General features: G+C 52.0%; 1 protein-coding gene across 1 annotated transcript in view; it reads left to right on the forward strand.

Annotated features, from left to right (window-relative positions):
- Nucleotides 1-15667, forward strand: part of LOC140426013 (pancreatic alpha-amylase-like) — a 129135-nt gene that overhangs the window by 79323 nt on the left and 34145 nt on the right. The window contains exons 6-7 of the mRNA XM_072510292.1: nucleotides 5074-5196; nucleotides 14101-14200. Of these exons, the coding sequence (XP_072366393.1) occupies nucleotides 5074-5196; nucleotides 14101-14200 (223 nt within the window). The remainder of the gene's footprint in view (nucleotides 1-5073; nucleotides 5197-14100; nucleotides 14201-15667) is intronic.

A 15667-nucleotide genomic window follows, 5' to 3' on the forward strand; every position in this document is an offset into this window, starting at 1 on the left:
CGTGCAGGTACAGCAGTCGCTGAAGGTTGGCGTGCAGGTACAGCAGTCGCTGAAGGTTGGCGTGCAGGTACAGCAGTCGCTGAAGGTTGGCGTGCAGGTACAGCAGTCGCTGACATTGGCGTGCAGGTACAGCAGTCACTGAAGGTTGGCGTGCAGGTACAGCAGTCGCTGAAGGTTGGCGTGCAGGTACATCAGTCACTGAAGGTTGGCGTGCAGGTACAGCAGTCGCTGACATTGGCGTGCAGGTACAGCAGTCGCTGAAGGTTGGCGTGCAGGTACAGCAGTCACTGAAGGTTGGCGTGCAGGTACAGCAGTCGCTGAAGGTTGGCGTGCAGGTACAGCAGTCGCTGACATTGGCGTGCAGGTACAGCAGTCGCTGAAGGTGGGCGTGCAGGTACAGCAGTCGCTGACGTTGGCGTGTAGGTACAGCAGTCACTGAAGGTTGGCGTGCAGGTACAGCAGTCGCTGAAGGTTGGCGTGCAGGTACAGCAGTCGCTGAAGGTTGGCGTGCAGGTACAGCAGTCACTGAAGGTTGGCATGCAGGTACAGCAGTCGCTGAAGGTTGGCATGCAGGTACAGCAGTCGCTGAAGGTGGGCGTGCAGGTACAGCAGTCGCTGAAGGTTGACGTGCAGGTACAGCAGTCGCTGAAGGTTGACGTGCAGGTACAGCAGTCACTGAAGGTGGGCGTGCAGGTACAGCAGTCACTGAAGGTTGGCGTGCAGGTACAGCAGTCGCTGAAGGTTGGCGTGCAGGTACAGCAGTCGCTGAAGGTTGGCGTGCAGGTACAGCAGTCACTGAAGGTTGGCGTGCAGGTACAGCAGTCGCTGAAGGTGGGCGTGCAGGTACAGCAGTCGCTGAAGGTTGGCGTGCAGGTACAGCAGTCGCTGAAGGTTGGCGTGCAGGTACAGCAGTCGCTGAAGGTTGGCGTGCAGGTACAGCAGTCGCTGAAGGTTGGCGTGCAGGTACAGCAGTCGCTGAAGGTTGGCGTGCAGGTACAGCAGTCGCTGAAGGTTGGCGTGCAGGTACAGCAGTCGCTGAAGGTGGGCGAGCCGGTACAGCAGTCGCTGAAGGTTGGCGTGCAGGTACAGCAGTCGCTGAAGGTGGGCGTGCAGGTACAGCAGTCGCTGAAGGTTGGCGTGCAGGTTCAGCAGTCGCTGAAGGTTGGCGTGAAGGTACAGCAGTCACTGAAGGTTGGCGTGCAGGTACAGCGTCACTGAAGGTGGGCGTGCAGGTACAGCGTCACTGAAGGTGGACGTGCAGGTACAGCAGTCGCTGAAGGTGGGCGTGCAGGTACAGCAGTCGGTGAAGGTTTGCATGCAGGTACAGCAGTCGCTGAAGGTTGGCGTGCAGCTACAGCAGTCACTGAAGGTGGGCGTGCAGGTACAGCAGTCGCTGAAGGTGGGCGTGCAGGTACAGCAGTCGGTGAAGGTTGGCGTGCAGTCACTGAAGGTGGGCGTGCAGGTACAGCAGTCGCTGACGTTGGCGTGCAGGTACAGCAGTCGCTGAAGGTTGGCGTGCAGGTTCAGCAGTCGCTGAAGGTTGGCGTGAAGGTACAGCAGTCACTGAAGGTTGGCGTGCAGGTACAGCAGTCGCTGAAGGTTGGCGTGCAGGTACAGCAGTCGCTGAAGGTTGGCGTGCAGGTACAGCAGTCGCTGAAGGTTGGCATGCAGGTACAGCAGTCGCTGAAGGTTGGCGTGCAGGTACAGCAGTCGCTGAAGGTGGGCGTGCAGGTACAGCAGTCGCTGAAGGTTGGCATGCAGGTACAGCAGTCGCTGAAGGTTGGCGTGCAGGTACAGCAGTCGCTGAAGGTTGGCGTGCAGGTACAGCAGTCGCTGAAGGTTGGCATGCAGGTACAGCAGTCGCTGAAGGTTGGCGTGCAGGTACAGCAGTCGCTGAAGGTTGGCGTGCAGGTACAGCAGTCGCTGAAGGTTGGCATGCAGGTACAGCAGTCGCTGAAGGTTGGCGTGCAGGTACAGCAGTCGCTGAAGGTTGGCGTGCAGGTACAGCAGTCGCTGAAGGTTGGCGTGCAGGTACAGCAGTCGCTGAAGGTGGGCGTGCAGGTACAGCAGTCGCTGAAGGTTGGCGTGCAGGTACAGCAGTCGCTGAAGGTTGGCGTGCAGGTACAGCAGTCGCTGAAGGTGGGCGTGCAGGTACAGCAGTCGCTGAAGGTTGGCGTGCAGGTACAGCAGTCGCTGAAGGTTGGCGTGCAGGTACAGCAGTCGCTGAAGGTTGGCGTGCAGGTACAGCAGTCGCTGAAGGTTGGCGTGCAGGTACAGCAGTCGCTGAAGGTTGGCGTGCAGGTACAGCAGTCGCTGAAGGTTGGCGTGCAGGTACAGCAGTCGCTGAAGGTTGGCGTGCAGGTACAGCAGTCGCTGAAGGTGGGCGTGCAGGTACAGCAGTCGCTGAAGGTTGGCGTGCAGGTACAGCAGTCGCTGAAGGTGGGCGTGCAGGTACAGCAGTCGCTGAAGGTTGGCGTGCAGGTACAGCAGTCGCTGAAGGTTGGCGTGCAGGTACAGCAGTCGCTGAAGGTGGGCGTGCAGGAACAGCAGTCACTGAAGGTTGGCGTGCAGGTACAGCAGTCGCTGAAGGTTGGCGTGCAGGTTCAGCAGTCACTGAAGGTTGGCGTGCAGGTACAGCAGTCGCTGAAGGTTGGCGTGCAGGTACAGCAGTCGCTGAAGGTGGGCGTGCAGGTACAGCAGTCACTGAAGGTTGGCGTGCAGGTACAGCAGTCGCTGAAGGTTGGTGTGCAGGTTCAGCAGGCGGTGAGGAAAGCTAATGACACGCTGGCCTTCACAGCGAGAGGCTTTGAGTATCGGAGTAGGGATGCCTTGCTGCAGGTATACAGGGCCTTGGCGAGGCCACACCTTGCTGCAGGTATACAGGGCCTTGGCGAGGCCACACCTTGCGTATTGTGGCAGTTCTGGTCTCCTAGTTTGAGGAAGGACATTCTTGCTGTTGAGGGTGTCCAGCGAAGGTTCAGCAGACTAATCCCCGGGATGGCAGGACTGACAGACGGGGAAAGACTGGATGGACTGGGCTTGTACTGACTGGAGTTTAGAAGAATGAGAGGGGATCTCATAGAAACATATAAAACCCTGATGGGACTGGACAGGCTCGATGTGGGAAGACTGTTCCTGATGTTGGGGACGTCCAGAACGAGGGGTCACAGTCTCAGAATAAGGGGTCAGCCATTCAGGACGGAGATGAGGAAGAACTTCTTCTCTCAGAGAGCTGTGACCTTGTGGAATTCTCTCCCACTAAAGCTGTTGGGGCCGGTTCACTGGATATATTCAAGAGGGAGCTGGACACGGCCCTTGTGGCTAACGGGATCAAGGGGTATAGGGAGAGAGCGGGAATGGGATACTGAATTTGCATGATCAGCCATGATCATATTGAATGGGGGAGCAGGCTCAAAGGGCCGAATGGCCTCCTCCTGCACCTATTCTCCATGTTTATAGTTCATTTCTAAGGGCCTTTCTGCAAAGTTAGCCCACTTCCAGGTCCTTAGCTAGCAATAGTACTGAAGATTTGTGCTCCAGAACTCTTTGGTCTGGTCTGAAGTCACGAAAGAGTCAGTATAAATGCACAGTCTCATTTTTCCTGTCATTTCCTGTCAATACCGGTACCAAAGAAGAACCAGGCACTGTGCCTCAATGACTACCGTCCGGTGGCCCTGACTTCAGTCGTAATGAAGTGCTTCGAGAGGTTGATCATAAAGCGCATCACCTCCATACTCCCAGAACGCCTTGATCCACTGCAATTCGCATACCGTCGCAACCGGTCCATATCAGACACCATTTCCCTGGCCCTACACTCATCCCTCGAGCATCTCGACAACAAGGACTCCTACATCAGACTCCTAATTATTGACTACAGCTCCGCCTTCAACACCATAATCCCAGCCAAGCTCATATCAAAGCTCCAAAACCTAGGACTTGGCTCCTCCCTCTGCAACTGGATCCTCGATTTTCTGACCAACAGACCACAATCAGTAAGAATAAACAGCAACACCTCCTTCACAATAGTCCTCAATACCGGGGCCCCGCAAGGCTGCGTACTTAGCCCCCGACTCTACTCCCTGTACACACATGACTGCGTGGCAAAATTTGGTTCCAACTCCATTACAAGTTTGCTGACGATACGACCATAGTGGGCCGGATCTCGTATATCGAGTCAGAATACAGGCGGGAGATAGAGAACCTGGTGGAGTGGTGCAGCGACAACAATCTCTCCCTCAATGCCAGCAAAGCTAAAGAGCTGGTCATTGACTTCAGGAAGCAAAGTACTGTACACACCCCTGTCAGCATCAACAGTGCCGAGATGGAGATGGTTAGCAGCTTCAAATTCCTAGGGGTACACATTTCCAAAAATCTGTCCTGGTCTACCCACGTCGATGCTACCACCAAGAAACCACAACAGCGCCTATACTTCCTCAGGAAACTAAAGAAATTCGGCATGTCCACATTAACTCTTACCAACTTTTACAGATGCACCATAGAAAGCATCCTATCGGGCTGCATCACAGCCTGGTATGGCAACTGCTCGGCCCAGGACCGCAAGAAACCTCAGAGAGTCGTGAACACCGCCCAGTCCATCACACGAACCTGCCTCCCATCCATTGACTCCATCTACACCTCCCGCTGCCTGGGGAATGCGGGCAGCATAATCGATGACTCCTCCCACTTAGCTTACTCACTCTTCCAACTTCTTCCATCGGGCAGGAGATACAGAAGTCTGAGAACACGCACGAACAGACTCAAAAACAGCTTCTTCCCCGCTGTTACCAGACTCCTAAATGACCCTCTTATGGACTGACCTGATTAACACTACACCCTGTATGCTTCAGCCAATGCCGGTGTCTATGTATTTACAATGTATACCTTGTGTTGCCCTATTATGTATTTTCTTTTCTTTCCTTTTCATGTGCTTAATGATCTGTTGAGCTGCTCGCAGAAAAATACTTTTCACTGTACCTCGGTACACGTGACACTAAATAAAATCCAATCTAATCCAATCCAAGGAGCTCTTGCTACCTCTGCTTGTGTGCTAACAGTTGTGAACTCTATGTGCAGGAATTGGGGAGAAGGATGGGCCTTCATGCCTACTGACCGGGCATTGGTCTTTGTCGATAACCATGATAACCAGCGAGGGCACGGACCTGGTGGCGCTTCCATTCTCACCTTCTGGGACTCCAGGTATGGGCCACATGTCAACGCTGTACTCCGGCAAGGGTCAGAGAGAAGGGCACTTGTGTTTTAACTCATTTTACTTCACAATCCAAATTATAGCTGGGCACAGTTACAGCTGGACACTCAATGTAATTGGGAAGAGGCGTCATGGTTTTGTGGAACGGAAATTACATTTAACCAATTCATTTGAGTTTTTGAAAGAGTCATATGTGCTGCAGCTAAAGGAGGACCTGTAGATGTACTGTACATGGATTTCCAGCAGGCAATTGATAAATTGCCAGATCAAAAGTTTTTGCAGAGACTAAAATTGATTTGATTAGACATAGTCAACACGGTTTCGTGAAGGGTAGGTCGTGCCTCACAAACCTTATTGAGTTCTTTGAGAAGGTGACCAAACAGGTGGATGAGGGTAAATCAGTTGATGTGGTGTATATGGATTTCAGTAAAGCGTTTTATAAGGTTCCCCACGGTAGGCTACTGCAGAAAATACGGAAGCATGGGATTCAGGGAGATTTAGCATTTTGGATCAGAAATTGGCTAGCTGGAAGAAGACAAAGGGTGGTGGTTGATGGGAAGTGTTCAGACTGGAGTCCAGTTATTAGTGGTGTACCACAAGGATCTGTTTTGGGGCCACTGCTGTTTGTCATTTTTATAAATGACCTGGAGGAGGGCGTAGAAGGATGAGTGAGTAAATTTGCAGATGACACTAAAGTCGGTGGAGTTGTGGACAGTGCGGAAGGATGTTACAAGTGACAGAGGGACATAGATAAGCTGCAGCGTTGGGCTGAGAGGTGGCAAATGGAGTTTAATGCAGAAAAGTGTGAGGTGATCCATTTTGGAAGGAATAACAGGAAGACAGAGTACTGGGCTAATGGTAAGATTCTTGGCAGTGTGGATGAGCAGAGAGATCTCGGTGTCCATGTACATAGATCCCTGAAAGTTGCCAATCAGGTTGAGAGGGTTGTTAAGAAGGCGTACGGTGTGTTTGCTTTTATTGGTAGAGGGATTGAGTTTCGGAGCCATGAGGTCATGTTGCAGCTGTACAAAACTCTGGTGCGGCCGCATTTGGAGTAGTGCGTGCAATTCTGTTCGTCGCATTATAGGAAGGATGTGGAAGCATTGGAAAGGGTGCAGAGGAGATTTACCAGAATGTTGCCTGGTATGGAGGGAAGATCTTATGAGGAATGGCTGAGGGACTTGAGGCTGTTTTCGTTAGAGAGAAGAAGGTTAAGAGGTGACTTAATTGAGGCATACAAGATGATCAGAGGATTGGATAGGGTGGACAGTGAGAGCCTTTTTCAAACAAAGAACAAAGAACAAAGAAATGTACAGCACAGGAACAGGCCCTTCGGCCCTCCAAGCCCGTGCCGACCATGCTGCCCGACTAAACTACAATCTTCTACACTTCCTGGGTCCGTATCCCTCTATTCCCATCCTATTCATGTATTTGTCAAGATGCCCCTTAAATGTCACTATCGTCCCTGCTTCCACCACCTCCTCCGGTAGCGAGTTCCAGGCACCCACTACCCTCTGCGTAAAAAACTTGCCTCGTACATCTACTCTAAACCTTGCCCCTCTCACCTTAAACCTATGCCCCCTAGTAATTGACCCCTCTTCCCTGGGGAAAAGCCTCTGACTATCCACTCTGTCTATGCCCCTCATAATTTTGTATACCTCTATCAGGTCTCCCCTCAACCTCCTTCGTTCCAGTGAGAACAAACCGAGTTTATTCAACCGCTCCTCATAGCTAATGCCCTCCATACCAGGCAACATTCTGGTAAATCTCTTCTGCACCCTCTCTAAAGCCTCCACATCCTTCTGGTAGTGTGGCGACCAGAATTGAACACTATACTCCAAGTGTGGCCTAACTAAGGTTCTATACAGCTGCAACATGACTTGCCAATTCTTATACTCAATGCCCCGGCCAATGAAGGCAAGCATGCCATATGCCTTCTTGACTACCTTCTCCACCTGTGTTGCCCCTTTCAATGACCTGTGTACCTGTACTCCTAGATCTCTTTGACTTTCAATACTCTTGAGGGTTCTACCATTCACTGTATATTCCCTGCCTGCATTAGACCTTCCAAAATGCCTTACCTCACATTTGTCCGGATTAAACTCCATCTGCCATCTCTCTGCCCAAGTCTCCAAACAATCTAAATCCTGCTGTATCCTCCGACAGTCCTCATCGCTATCCGCAATTCCACCAACCTTTGTGTCGTCTGCAAACTTACTAATCAGACCAGTTACATTTTCCTCCAAATCATTTATATATACTACAAAGAGCAAAGGTCCCAGCACTGATCCCTGTGGAACACCACTGGTCACAGCCCTCCAATGAGAAAAGCATCCTTCCATTGCTACTGTCTGCCTTCTATGGCCTAGCCAGTTCTGTATCCACCTTGCCAGCTCACCCCTGATCCCGTGTGACTTCACCTTTTGTACTAGTCTACCATGAGGGACCTTGTCAAAGGCCTTACTGAAGTCCATATAGACAACATCCACTGCCCTACCTGCATCAATCATCTTAGTGACCTCCTCGAAAAACTCTATCAAGTTAGTGAGACACGACCTCCCCTTCACAAAACCGTGCTGCCTCTCACTAATACGTCCATTTGCTTCCAAATGGGAGTAGATCCTGTCTCGAAGAATTCTCTCCAGTAGTTTCCCTACCACTGAAGTAAGGCTCACCGGCCTGTAGTTCCCGGGATTATCCTTGCTACCCTTCTGAAACAGAGGAACAACATTGGCTATTCTCCAGTCCTCCGGGACATCCCCTGAAGACAGCGAGGATCCAAAGATTTCTGTCAAGGCCTCAGCAATTTCCTCTCCAGCCTCCTTCAGTATTCTGGGGTAGATTCCATCAGGCCCTGGGGACTTATCTACCTTAATATTTTTTAAGACACCCAACACCTCGTCTTTTTGGATCTCAATGTGACCCAGGCTATCTACACACCCTTCTCCAGACTCAACATCTACCAATTTCTTCTCTTTGGTGAATACTGATGCAAAGTATTCATTTAGTACCTCGCCCATTTCCTCTAGCTCCACACATAGATTCCCTTGCCTATCCTTCAGTGGGCCAACCCTTTCCCTGGCTACCCTCTTGCTTTTTATGTACGTGTAAAAAGCCTTGGGATTTTCCTTAACCCTATTTGCCAATGACTTTTCATGACCCCTTCTAGCCCTCCTGACTCCTTGCTTAAGTTCCTTCCTACTTTCCTTCTATTCCACGCAGGCTTCGTCTGATCCCAGCCTTTTATCCCTGCCAAATGCCTCCTTTTTCTTTTTGACGAGGCCTACAATATCTCTCGTCATCCATGGTTCCCGAAAATTGCCGTATTTATCCTTCTTCCTCACAGGAACATGCCGGTCCTGTATTCCTTTCAACTGACACTTGAAAGCCTCCCACATGTCAGATGTTGATTTGCCCTCAAACATCCGCCCCCAATCTATGTTCTTCAGTTCCCGCCTAATATTGTTATAATTAGCCTTCCCCCAATTTAGCACATTCATCCTCGGACCACTCTTATCCTTGTCCACCAGTACTTTAAAACTTACTGAATTGTGGTCACTGTTACCGAAATGCTCCCCTACTGAAACATCTACCACCTGGCTGGGCTCATTCCCCAATACCAGGTCCAGTACCGCCCCTTCCCTAGTTGGCATGTCTACATATTGTTTTAAGAAGCCCTCCTGGATGCTCCTTACAAACTCCGCCCCGTCTAAGCCCCTGGCACTAAGTGAGTCCCAGTCAATATTGGGGAAGTTGAAGTCTCCCATCACCACAACCCTGTTGTTTTTACTCTTTTCCAAAATCTGTCGACCTATCTGCTCCTCTATCTCCCGCTGGCTGTTGGGAGGCCTGTAGTAAACCCCCAACATTGTGACTGCACCCTTCTTATTCCTGATCTCTGCCCATATAGCCTCACTGCCCTCTGAGGTGTCCTCTCGCAGTACAGCTGTGATGTTCTCCCGAACCAGTAGCGCATCTCCGCCTCCCCTTTTACATCCCCCTCTATCCCGCCTGAAACATCTAAATCCTGGAATGTTTAGCTGCCAATCCTGCCCTTCCCTCAACCAGGTCTCTGTAATGGCAACAACATCATAGTTCCAAGTACTAATCCAAGCTCTAAGTTCATCTGCCTTACCCGTAATACTTCTTGCATTAAAACATATGCACTTCAGGCCACCAGACCCGCTGTGTTCAGCAACTTCTCCCTGTCTGCTCTGCCTCAGAGCCACACTGTCCCTATTCCCTAGTTCTCCCTCAATGCTCTCACCTTCTGACCTATTGCTCCCGTGCCCACCCCCCTGCCATACTAGTTTAAACCCTCCCGTGTGACACTAGCAAACCTCGCGGCCAGGATATTTATGCCTCTCTGGTTTAGATGCAACCCGTCCTTCTTATACAGGTCACACCTGCCCCGGAAGAGCTCCCAGTGGTCCAGATAATGGAAACCCTCCCTCCTACACCAGCTGTTTAGCCACGTGTTTAGCTGCTCTATCTTCCTATTTCTAGTCTCACTGGCACGTGGCACAGGGAGTAATCCCGAGATTACAACCTTCGAGGTCCTGTCTTTTAACTTTCTGCCTAGCTCCCTGAACTCCTGCTGCAGGACCTCATGCCCCTTCCTGCCTATGTCATTAGTACCAATATGTACAACGACCTCTGCCTGTTTGCCCTCCCCCTTTCCTTGGATGGTGATGTCCAGCACAAGGGGACATAGCTTTAAATTGAGGGGAGAGAGATATAAGACAGATGTCAGAGGTAGGTTCTTTACTCAGAGAGCAGTAAGGGCGTGGAATGCCCTGCCTGCAACAGTAGTGGACTCGCCAACACTAAGGGCATTCAAATGGTCATTGGATAGACATATGGACGATAAGGGAATAGTGTAGATGGGCTTTAGAGTGGTTTCACAGGTCGACGCAACATCGAGGGCCGAAGGGCCTGTACTGCGCTGGCCTGTGGGGCCGCATTTGGCAGGCCAGGTCCGCGTACGGCCGCCGCCATGTTGTACGGCGCGACCGCTGCAGGTTGTTGCTGTGCGCATGTGCGGCCACAGACCCAGCCATTCTCCGGCCATTTTTGCGGCGGGAGCCGGGGGTTTTACCTGGCGCGGCTGCTCGCCGCTCACTGGTCCTGGAATTGGTGAGGATTCAGCGCCGACTTTGGCATCGGAAAATGCCCGGGAAATGTCCATTTCTGCAGGTACTTAGCCAGTGAAATGGCGAATCCAGGCCCACCAACAATCTGGTGCTGAGTGCCCCGTTTCTGCACACCATTGGCGAGCCCGGGAGTGTGTTTGCGTTTGAGTTTCAGCCAACATCTTGTGAATTCTTGTGCTAGAACTCAACTTTTGAACATCTTTGATTGCTAATTCCATGAATACTGCAACTTCCAATGCTTTCTTTAAGGTCAGGGTGCTTTCAGTTAACAACCGCTTTTCAATAGCTTGGTTCCTTAAACCACAGACTAATCAATCTCTGATAGTGTCGCCCAACACATCCCTGAACTCGCAATGTTCAGGGTAGCTCCAAACTCTCTTCTAGATTCACCTTCTCCGACAGCTAGTTGGACTTTAACCTGGTGTTGTTAGACTTCTTACCATCTTTTATTCAGAAAGGAACTGAACAGAAAAGTAAGGATATTATACTTTAGTTCTACAGGACATTGGTGAGATCATACCTCGGATACTGTGGGCAGTTTTGGTCTCCTTATTTAAGGAAGGATGTAAATATGTTGGAGGTGGCTCAAAGGAGGTTTTACTAGATTGATACCTGGAATGAATGGGCTGTCTTGTGAGAATGGGTTAGACAGACTGGGCAGGTTTCCACTGGAGCTTAGAAGAGTGAAGGGTGACTTGATTGAAGTCTATAAGATTCTGAATGGTATTGACAAGGTCGATGTGGAAAGGAAGTTTCCTCTTGTGGGTGAGTCCAGAGCCTTGGGGGTGGGGGGGGGGGGGGGCACAGTTTTAAAATTAGGGATCTCCCATTTAGACCAGAGATGAGGAGAAATTATTTCTCCCAGAGGATTGGGCAAGTTTGGAACTTTCTGCCTCAGGAGGTGGTGGAAGCGGGCTACTGAATATTTTTAAGGCGGCTTTAGATAGATTCTTGTTGGGCATAGAAACCAAAGGTTATTGGGGGTAGATGGGAATGTAGAACTCAACACTTAAATCAATCAACCATGATCTTTTTGAATGGTGGAGCAGGCTCGAGGGGCCGAATGGACTACTTCTGCTCCTATATCATATGTTTTTATAACATTTACTGTAAAGAGCCAGACCACACAGCTTGGCTACACCGACCCCAGTGAACACCTTCATAAAGTACTCAATCAGATTACCCCACAGCAATCCCTTGTAAAGAAATTAATGTTGTGCTTGAAAAACCCAAAACAAAATGTCTACTGTCAGGTGTGCCTCGACAATTGGGCAGCACTTGCTGAACAACCCTGAGTGTGCTAATAGCTACAGTAACAACTAATTTAAGATAATCAATCGAGCTCAATGTGGCTCATTCATACTTGCTATAAGCAACATACATTCGTACACAAGGGACAAAAGGAATATGTTCAAGTCTTGCGCCTTTTTCGAATTACCCAGGTGTTAGAGGAGCCTGTAGTTCTCCGTTACTTTCTCCATAGCAACGCCTTTGTGAATCAGACTCCACCTGCCAACCAGTCAGCACTCTCTTTTCCTGTAGTACATATTGTTGTGATCATTTGAAATTTGGCATTCCTGTGTTTGTCTTGATGCAAACTTCAGTAATGTGTCTCTCTTTTCAGCAAGTCAAGTTCTGTGCTAACAAGTGACTAATTAATATTAATGGTACTGGAGAAATTAATGGGATGAAGAAGTAAGAAATCCCTTGGACCTGATGGTATATATCTCAGCCTTTTAAAGTAGAAGTTGCAGAGATAGTGGATGTACTGGGTTTGGCTGTCAGGAATTCTTTGGACTCTGATATAGTCCTTTGATTTAAAATAGAGCAGACAAGATGTTGCAATTTAAGAAAGGAGGGAGAGAGAAAACACGTTAGCCTGACACCAGAGGCAGCTGAACTGCTCGAATCTACTATTAATGATCTGGGGCGTCATTCTCCGACCCCCCAGCAGGTCGGAGAATGGCCGTTGGCCGCCGTGAATCCCGCCCCCGCCGGTTGCCGAAGTCTCCGGTACCGGAGATTGGGCGGGGGCGGGAATCGGGCCGCGCCGGTTGGCGGGCCCCCCCCGCTCGATTCTCCGGCCCGGATGGGCCGAAGTCCTGCCAATAAATTGCCTGTCCCGCCGGCGTAAATTAGAGTTGCTATTTACCGGCGGGACAAGGCGGCGTGGGCGGGCTCCGGGGTCCTGGGGGGGGGCGCGGGGCGATCTGACCCCAGGGGGTGCCCCCACGGTGGCCTGGCCCGCGATCGGGGCCCACCGATCCGCGGGCGGGCCTGTGCCGTGGGGGCACTCTTTCCCTTCCGCCTCCACAACGGTCTCCACCATGGCGGAGGCGGAAGAGACTCTCCCCACTGCGCATGCGCGGGAAACTGTCAGCGGCCGCTGACGCTCCCACGCATGCGCCGCCCCGAATGTCATTTCCGCGCCAGCTGGCGGGGCGGAAATTACTCCGGCGTCGGCCCCCAATGTTGGGGCTCGGCCCCCAAAGATGCAGAGCATTCCGCACCTTTGGGGCGGCGCGATGCCCGTCTGATTGGTGCCGTTTTGGGCGCCAGTCGGCGGACATCGCGCCGTTGGGGGAGAATTTCGCCCCTGGTAACGTTAACAGGACATGTAGAAAATCATCACATGTTAAAAACAGAATCAACATGGATTTATGGAAGGGTAATTGTGTTTGAGAAACCCGTTTCGCTTCTCGAGCAATTAAATAAAGGAGGAACCAGCGAAAGTGATTTATTTGGATTTTCAAGAAGCGTTTGATAAGATGCCTCACAAGGAGTAAAACTCCTGGAACTGGGGTAACATGGACAGGGAATAGGAATAAATGGGACCTTGTCAGGTTGGCTAGCTGTGAGTAATTAGGTGGGGCCACAGCAGATGGATTATAAAGTGGGGAAGTGTGAGGTTCTTCACCATCAGAAAAGCAGATATTTTTTGAAAGGTGAGACTCTGAGAAGATGGGGCGGGATTCTCTCAGCCCAGGCCGGGACGGAGAACCCCGGGGTCCGGCGCGAATCCCGCCCCACAGCCCCGACGCCGGCTGCCGTATTCTCCGGCGCCGTTTTTGGGCGTGGGCGGGGTTCACGCCAGGCCGGTCGTGGGCCGTTGGCAGCGGACCCCCCCCCCCCCCCCCCCCCCGGCACTCCTTCTTTCCGCCCCGGCCCCTGTAGGGCTCCGCCGTGGCCGGCGCGGAAGAGAAGCCCCCACGCATGCTCCGAAACACGCCAGCGGTTCTGCGCATGCGCGGGATCACACTGGCCCTTTGGGGCATGGGCGAATGCGTCGTCCCTTCGGCCCCGGTTGGACCGGCGCCAACCACTCCGGTCTCCACCTAGCCCCCGAGACAGGTGAGAATTCCTCAACTTGGGGGCCCGTTGACGCCAGAATCGTTGGCGCCGGCTTTCCCGCCGGCGTGGGTACTTAGTCCCCGGAAAGGAGAATCCCGGCCACAATTTCTCTCTGGAAAAGTGAAGGATGAAAGGTGATTGTTTTTCAGGATTTCAGACAGAGGTTGATCGAGTTTTGGAACAAAGGGAAGTATGGGATATGGTGGGGAGCACGGGAAGGTGAAGTTGAGGTCGAAGGTTAGTCATGGTCTTATCCAATGGTGGAGTGTGTTGTATTCAAAGGCCCGACCTCAGCTCCTGTGTCTGATGAGCTGGAGAGAAGAGCTCTGGGCTGGTCAGTTTCTCCTGATATTTCAATCTCTCAGTTGTGGAATCATTGTAACTCTGCAGACTCTACAAAGTGGCCGTCGCATTCATGCTCGCTCACCCCTATGGCCAGACACGTGTGATGTCCAGTTACCGATGGGACCGTTATTTTGTCAATGGAAAGGTAAGTCTAACTTTGTTCTGCACGAACATGAATCAGTGAACGTTGATCAGCACCGAGTCATTAAACATCTCGGAGTCAGACAGTACGGTCAGTATCAAATTCCATTGAGTTTTACAGAAAGAGGCCAGTCAGACCATTTCGTTAACACACTGTCAGAGGGTCAGTACTGAGGGAGTGCTGCACTGTCAGAGGATCAGTACTGAGGGAGTGCTGCACTGTCAGAGAGTCAGTACTGAGGGAGTGCTGCACTGTCAGAGGGTCAGTACTGAGGGAGTGCTGCAGTGTCAGAGGGTCAGTACTGAGGGAGTGCTGCACTGTCAGAGAGTCAGTACTGAGGGAGTGCTGCACTGTCAGAGGGTCAGTACTGAGGGAGTGCCGCACTCTCAGAGAGTCGGTACTGAGGGAGTGCCGCACTGTCAGAGGGTCAGTACTGAGGGAGCGCTGCACTGTCAGAGGGTCAGTACTGAGGGAGTGTTGCACTGTCAGAGGGTCAGTACTGAGGGAGAGCCGCACTGTCAGAGGGTCAGTACTGAGGGAGTGCCGCACTCTCAGAGAGTCGGTACTGAGGGAGCGCCACACTGTCAGAGGGTCAGTACTGAGGGAGTGCCGCACTCTCAGAGAGTCGGTACTGAGGGAGCGCCGCACTGTCAGAGGGTCAGTACTGAGGGAGCGCTGCACTGTCAGAGGGTCAGTACTGAGGGAGTGTTGCACTGTCAGAGGGTCAGTACTGAGGGAGAGCCGCACTGTCAGAGGGACAGTACTGAGGGAGTGCTGCACTGTCAGAGGATCAGTACTGAGGGAGTGCTGCACTGTCAGAGAGTCAGTACTGAGGGAGTGCTGCACTGTCAGAGGGTCAGTACTGAGGGAGTGCTGCACTGTCAGAGGATCAGTACTGAGGGAGTGCTGCACTGTCAGAGAGTCAGTACTGAGGGAGTGCTGCACTGTCAGAGGGTCAGTACTGAGGGAGTGCCGCACTCTCAGAGAGTCGGTACTGAGGGAGCGCCGCACTGTCAGAGGGTCAGTACTGAGGGAGCGCTGCACTGTCAGAGGGTCAGTACTGAGGGAGTGTTGCACTGTCAGAGGGTCAGTACTGAGGGAGAGCCGCACTGTCAGAGGGTCAGTACTGAGGGAGTGCCGCACTCTCAGAGAGTCGGTACTGAGGGAGCGCCACACTGTCAGAGGGTCAGTACTGAGGGAGTGCCGCACTCTCAGAGAGTCGGTACTGAGGGAGCGCCGCACTGTCAGAGGGTCAGTACTGAGGGAGCGCTGCACTGTCAGAGGGTCAGTACTGAGGGAGTGTTGCACTGTCAGAGGGTCAGTACTGAGGGAGAGCCGCACTGTCAGAGGGACAGTACTGAGGGAGTGCTGCACTGTCAGAGGGTCAGTACTGAGGGAGAGCCGCACTCTCAGAGAGTCGGTACTGAGGGAGTGCCGCACTGTCAGAGGGTCAGTACTGAGGGAGAGCCG

The sequence above is a fragment of the Scyliorhinus torazame genome, chromosome 7, assembly GCF_047496885.1.
Source record: "Scyliorhinus torazame isolate Kashiwa2021f chromosome 7, sScyTor2.1, whole genome shotgun sequence".
Lineage (NCBI taxonomy): Eukaryota > Metazoa > Chordata > Chondrichthyes > Carcharhiniformes > Scyliorhinidae > Scyliorhinus > Scyliorhinus torazame.